General features: G+C 33.8%; 1 protein-coding gene across 1 annotated transcript; it reads right to left on the reverse strand.

Moving 5' to 3' along the window:
- Positions 1-400: 400 nt before the first annotated feature.
- On the reverse strand, positions 401-6834 carry LOC124439981. The gene is made up of 7 exons (XM_046990289.1): positions 6577-6834; positions 5636-5738; positions 5432-5571; positions 2329-2419; positions 1585-1718; positions 809-935; positions 401-670 (listed from the first exon to the last, which is right to left on the reverse strand). The coding sequence occupies exons 1-7, from the start codon at positions 6741-6743 to the stop codon at positions 635-637; spliced, it is 798 nt and encodes a 265-aa protein (XP_046846245.1). The 5' UTR covers positions 6744-6834; the 3' UTR covers positions 401-634.
- Positions 6835-7250: the final 416 nt, after the last annotated feature.

Raw genomic sequence — 7250 nt, forward strand, 5'->3', positions numbered from 1 at the left:
TTTGCATATATTTATTAGCGAACTGTTCATGTGTAGCAAATGAGATCCAAAGACAATCTTAAAATTGAATCCTATTTTTATTCATTGTTCTTCCTTTGTTTATCTGGTAGTATTGAGGGAATATTGGCTATAGGCTAATACTAATAATTTTTCAATTTTTGTATATAGAAGAGGGAAAAATATCAAATAGGCTCTCGTTGCTTGTTGACGATGGTAGCGAGTTGTGGTATGGATCATTTCAACTCAGAGTCTCAGACAATTGCATCTTGTGAAAAACATGATGTTACAGACAAAAAATACGGAAAACAAACCAGAGTTGATTTGACGTGTGTCGACTTTTTCTAACTAGATGAATTGGTTTGGTAAAAATACTCAAAATACATGTGACGTAAGCATCGACTCAGGAGTTGCAAATCAATATTATTGTAGTACTGAATTTTTTAACTCAAAAATCACATTGTAATATTTCTCAAAGCTATAAATGCAGGCACTTTATAGGAATAGTTGCTATCGATTTACTATAGAGAAATATTTAATCATATACTTTATATGTTATTCATTATAACAGTAAAAACTATACTAGAACGATCTGTCATTAAAAGTGATAATTTTCTTGAGACATTTTATCAAAGAATTAAATTGCATCAGACTTGGACGCGTTACTGACATTCTATAAATGTAAAGATATCAAAATTCGTTTAATCAAAAAGAATTGATGAAAATAAAGTTAAATAGTATAACTTAGCTATGCTTTCTCTGATGTTTCATATGGCATGCAACATAAATTACAAGATCAACCATTTTTCACCTGAACACGAACATTTGGGACAGCTCCATAATCTTCATTTTCGTCATCTTGGAGGAGAGGACGTCCTTTTTGTTTTGTGTGGATCTTGTAAGCAACAGCACATACGACACAAACAGCAACAACTAACCTAAGATGACCGAGAAACAAAAGACATCTGCAAGAATACCTTAAACTAAAAAGGAGTTTAGGAAGTGTTGTTCAAATAAAGCTGATTTGTAGGTGAAAAACTGTTACTTTCAGCAAAAAAGAGTATTAAAGATTGGAATTTAAACAGTGATTGCACACTTGGTCTTAATTCTTGGATACTTTAACTCAACATTTTTAACACAAACATTTATTAATACATGACAATACGTTGAATAAATTCTTACGTTCACAATTTGCGTGATTTCAAGACTTATCGTTTAGCTAAGATGAACGCTCAATAATTCTGAATGAAAGACCACATGTTTTTTACAGCTAAGTTGATGTCAGCTAATTTTCCTTCTGATTGGCTCTCTACCAGAAAGATATTGGGTCATATTTGTGTGGTAGAGAAATTTAAAAATATTGACTAAATTTTACTTGATTTGACGGAGCAATACTTATTCAAACAAAATTGTACTTGAACAAAAGTATATTGTATAACACAGTACATAATTACAGAGACTCTGACAGGGAGAACAGATTAAGGCTGAAATGTTTATCATTTTCCAATATTTATCGTTTATTAATTTACATCAAAAGCCAATCTATTATATTTCATCTTTCAGGATTACCATTAAAACTAAACTTACCCGGCAAACCCAATAAGAACGTAATAAATTGTTTTCAATCCTCCATTATTTGACCCAACACGAGGAGATGACGTAGGCGTAGGATTAATAGGGATAGTTATAGGACATGCGGCTTTATTCGTGATTTCAGTCCTCTAAAATAATTCACGTCATTCTATAAGCTGATTAACTACCCATATCTGGATAAACATAAAAACATAAAAATATTTTTACGTTAAGAGTTCAATCTATACACATTCAGAATGTAACGCCCAGATGCACAATGTAAACTTTTGAAAACGCAACAACATTTTTCTGTGAGGACAGTGGGAAGACAAAAATAAAAATATAAGCGATGTATCGGCAACGAAACACTCTATTTCTTTATTTTGATGGAGAAACTCTTTTATTTAGCGCTGCGTCAGTGCGTCTTGTTTGTGTGGGTGTTGTGTCTGCAAATCTTGCACCGTTGTATACTTAAGAGCACACTTTCAAATATTATCAGCGTTATCAAATTTATCACAAACGTGTGGACGTGCAAAAACTATCCAATAACGATAAAAACCTCGTATATCACTAACGAAGTCATTTAGGAAAATCACCAAAGTTTACAAATAAGAAAATTTTGCACCTTTGACAACTTACAGCCGATAACCGAATAGTTATTGTGTAATTTGTGTTGTCCTCTGCATACAAAAATCAATTCAGCCAAAAGGAAGACAACTTAGTGGTAAAATTAACAATTTTAGAAATTTTGATACTTACAAATTTTGTAGGATGAAAAAGGGATGTTTTGACCTGATCGAAGTCTGTTTTTGTGAAATTTTCGTTGCAGGTTAATTTAATAGTTATTGATCTGTAAATACAAAAATAGAAAATATAAACATTACTGAATATGAAATTTTCATGCTTGAAGAGGCAGTTATAATCATTTTTGCAAATAATATAAGCTAATTGACGTTTTTCTCGGCGCCGGAGCCCGAGCAGCAGCGCGGGGCAGATGGTTGCCTCTTTTCACATTTTGAACAAATAGTAGATGTATATCTTAATTCCCGATATGCAAGTTCCCCACTTACAGATTTTTTGACTTTTATCTGATGCGAGTGGTCAAGCCAAAATAGCATCATTTTTTTCATTCTCAAGATATTCAAGAAATTGATGGAAAGTCGACACACGAAAGAGAAGATGCCGAAACATTAGAAAGAGAAGATGCCACCCCATCAACTAGTAGCACTGACTGTGACCTGGGTCGTGAAACATCAACAGCGAATGTTGATCCATGGATCAAAGTAATGAGCGACTTCAACGATGGCAAAAAGCTTTGAAGTAAGAATAAAGGAGGTTTTTCCAGTCCGATCGGCTCAAAAAATACAAATGGCTTTCATATCACCGCAAGAAGCTAACAGCATTTTGTGAAACGTGTACAGAATACAGGAAAGCACACGATATTCACCATTCATCTTCACTCCATCTGCCACTGGTTTCTGTAACTGGAAGAAAAGCGTAGAACGTCTAACAGATCACGACCAAAGCGTTAACCACAAGAATGCTACCAAAAAGAAATACCAGCCTGCATTTGATTTGCAAATAAGTAGCCATGTAAAAGAGCAGCAACGTCTGAGGCGACAAGGTTTGGTAGCCCATTTGAATACATTAAAACAACTTCTTAGACAAGGTGTAGCAATTCGGAGTCATACAGAATAAGATTCGAACATAATTCAATTTAACGAAGACAAAACCATCGATCATGAAGGATTAAATCTTCTTTTAAAAGAAAATCGATACATGTCTCACGATATTTTAGTTCAACAAGTAGAAAGATTGGTGCTGAGTGCAAGAAGAAGTCTTATAAATGAAGTAGATGGGAGTTAATTTTATGCCATCATTTGTGATGAATCAAGAGACATTTCGAAAACTGGACAATTATCTTTTTTTGTTCGCCATTGTACTGAAAACTCCGACGTTTTAGAAGATTTTATTGGCATCATGCCATGTGACGAGGGCTTATCATCTGAAACCCTTTTAAAGTATTTTAAAGATATTTTGATGCGTTGCAATTTGAATCCTCAATGAATGACTGGTATGGCATTTGATGGAGCTTCAGCAATGAAACGGTTGGCGGTGCTAATAAAAGATGAAGTTTGTAAACATGCGCTTTATATTCACTGCTTTGCCAACTAAAACGAGCTGGTATTCAAACATGTTTCGTCGCTTTCGAAAATGCTTGCTGAAGCCTAAGATTTATGCGAAAACTTGTATGTCCTCGCTGGTGTTAGCCCAAAGAGGGTTTTACTTTTTCAAAATATCCAGAAAGAATTTTTGAAGGAGTCCAAGGAGACTACGATTCATGGAGAAAGTAACCTTAAGCTAAAGAACCTTTCAAGAACTAGGTTGACCACAAAAGGAGCTGCAGCAGATGCCATTATCAAAAGAACCAAGAGCTGCAAGAAACGTTGGAAACTTTGTCTACAGATGTGAGTGTTACTCCACAATGTCGGGAAAAATCGAAAGGGCTGCTACGAAAACTTAAGTCCGTTTCTGACATGTTTAATGTGGTTTCAATGAACGAGTATGCGTTCCTTCTCGAGAATAACTTTAAACACCTCCATAGGGCAGACCTGACGGCAGAACAAGCCAGGACAAGCATCGACAAACATTACATACGGTTAGGAGAGCTCCGATCATCTGAAGAGTTCGAACGTCTATTTGCAAAAGCAGAGAACATGACAAGATTTCAACAAGATGAAGAGGACCAACTTCAACAAAGTGACCAACCAAGAACAAAAAGAAAAAGAACTATGCCTTTTTTTATGACTGATTATATAGCCAATTCCAGAAATCCAGTTACACAAGAAATGTTACAGGAGAAACATGAATTACGACGCCAGTTTTACGAAATATTGGACTTGGCTGAAGAAGCTATCAAGACTCACTTCGACCATGATGACTTTAATGTCTTGAAAAATTGAAAGCTGCTTATTGACTGCAGCAAATAAGGAGTTTTCCAATGCTGATCAGCCTTTGAACAAGCTGGGTGGTCTGTCCGAAGTAATCGACTTGGATGAGCTGAAAAGCGAGATTGTGAAACTTCCTGTATATATAAAGCTTATATAACAACGAGTCAAAAACTCCTTTAAAGAAAGTCACCAAGGTTTTCACTATTTGTGATGTACAAGCCATGAAACCAAGCTTTAAAGGAAACCTAACCCCAAATTGACAAGTTGTTCTCCTTTTACAACGCTGTGCGCTTTGTGTTAGCAACAGCAGAGAGAGGTTTCAGTGTTATACGTCGGATAAAATCATGGATACGTTCAACTATGTCTAATGACAGTCTAAAATGTTTAGCACAATCCATAAAAACAGGATTGATGACGTCTGTACCATTATCATTCCTCAAGATTTTACACAGGCCAATGGGAAACGAAGAAACTATTTTGCATCGTTTGAATAAAGATGACAAAAGAGAACTCTCAACAAACATATTACATTACATCTCTAACAAAACCATTTAAAAGTTATCATTATTAAAATACTAAATTTCTTTTATCAGTTTAATATAAAATGCTACTTAAAGTAGCTACAAGCCTTATAAAATTTAATGGCTAAGGTTGCATAATTGTATAAACACTAAAGGTGTAAGGGAAAACTAATGCACGCTTTCACACTTTCATGGAAGTGTATTGTTTTCATATGTTTTTGAATTACAAATTAGCAAACATTTTACACAAACGTAATGTAAAAATAGGCACCCTTTCAAAATGGCTGCCCCGCCGCCAATTGTGGCGCCCCTGCTCATTTTCTACAATTAAATTTCCGAGTTTACGTTCCAATGCAATTGTTTCAAAATATCAAAATATTAACCGCAAACCTTATACTATTGCCTTGTTTTACACCATGATATTTAACATCGATAGACTTTGATTCATTGTCGTATTTCCCAAATTTTGCGGTACCAAATTTTCCAATTTCGAATGTTAAGCTTGTATTCGACTTTGAATACTGGCAAACCTGTAACACTTTGAAAGTTTACAAACTTTGGTAAATTTTTCTCAAAAGATTAAAAACATTTTACCGTCGCATTTTTGCATCCTCCATTTGACGCATTCGTGTTTTTATCAAAATGATTACAAAGATCAATTTTAAAATAAAGCGTTGCGCCTTCAATGTCGCTTTCACTGTAAATAAATTAAAGAAAACATCTTTCAAAATATGGATAAAATATAAATATCGAGAGATTTTGTTAATTTTCCCCAATTTTTCTAAAAAACAAATGTTACATAATGCATATACATTCTAATATTTAAAAAATCTCAAACCAAAAACTTAACAAATAATTGCCAAATTAAACACAATTGCTCGTGAATATTTCTATATTGCAAAAAAATAAGTAAAGAACATTCATTCAGCAAATGGAATTGAAAAAAGAAATTGCATAAAATGGTTCAGGAGTGGACAAATAAGCAAGTTAATGGCAACGACAACACGTAGTGAGTATTTATATAGTGAAATGCGTTATTTATAAATAGCTTTATTTCCAGCCCAATACATGCATTATCTTTTTACGAAACTACTGCTGAGTGCAGGGTAGCCACAATACAGTACTGGTAAAAAATTACGCCAATTCTTGTTTTTGAAAAAATATTTTTCTAAGTACTAGCTACTATATAAAAGCAAACCACTGATGTAATACACTAAAAAAGAAAATTATTCAAGAGCACAGTAGTCGTTATTACAAATTATTCAAGTTAATAAAAAACAGCTGAGAAAATTTAGTTTCATATTAATTTAACTCATGTTCAGATAACTACCTTTAGAATGATTACACCCAGTAAATATTAATAAGTTATTCTTTGGGAAAAAACGATATAATTTTCTCCGCGCGTCGAGCACATTAGTATTAATGATGATAAGATTAAAATAAGCTACATAAACGTTGTATAAATAGATAGGCATCTAAGCAATTGAATATGTGTTGGCAATTAACGAAAACTTTATAAATTATATCGCACTTACCCTTTCATATTCCATAATGATATTTCTTGTTTAGTGGAGGAATTAATTTTACAAGAACATTCGTCAGTTTTGATGCAATCAAACTTTGTAGCATCACTAAAATGTATAACAGAAGAAAGCAGGATGCATAGCAAGCATTTGAATTCGAAGAAATTGTTAAAATCCATTGCTAATAAAACGTTTTCTGTGTAACGACAGCAGAAAGTAAAAAAAGCGAACACATGCGACGAATTTTACTTGGAAATTCTTTGTTTTTCTTGGAAGCGCCACAGGCGATATTAAAATATAACATTACATTAGCTATTATTTATTAAACCATGTAAATTTTCGTGTTCATAACGTGGTAGTAGCTTCTACTGATATGATTGTTCGCTCCCGACAATGTCAGCATAAAATACATAAAAAAAATGATATTGCACAAATTTTATAAAAAGCTTATTTTCATTATTATTAGTCAAACAAATAGCTGTTGGCGAGATGGCGTCATGGCTTTTCGGCCCTCGCATGAAACGAGGCTAACGGGTAGTGGTTCGTGTTGGAACTTATCTATTGAATTTTTCCCGTTTGTTTACGTTTCAAACGTCACACGTTTGACAAGCAAAACCTCAGGTTCAACTGAGAAACGTTACGTTTATTCAAATCGCGGGTTGCTAAGTTCGTAGCTGCTCTTCTTA

This window comes from Xenia sp. Carnegie-2017, unplaced genomic scaffold, assembly GCF_021976095.1.
Source record: "Xenia sp. Carnegie-2017 unplaced genomic scaffold, XeniaSp_v1 HiC_scaffold_2, whole genome shotgun sequence".
Lineage (NCBI taxonomy): Eukaryota > Metazoa > Cnidaria > Anthozoa > Malacalcyonacea > Xeniidae > Xenia > Xenia sp. Carnegie-2017.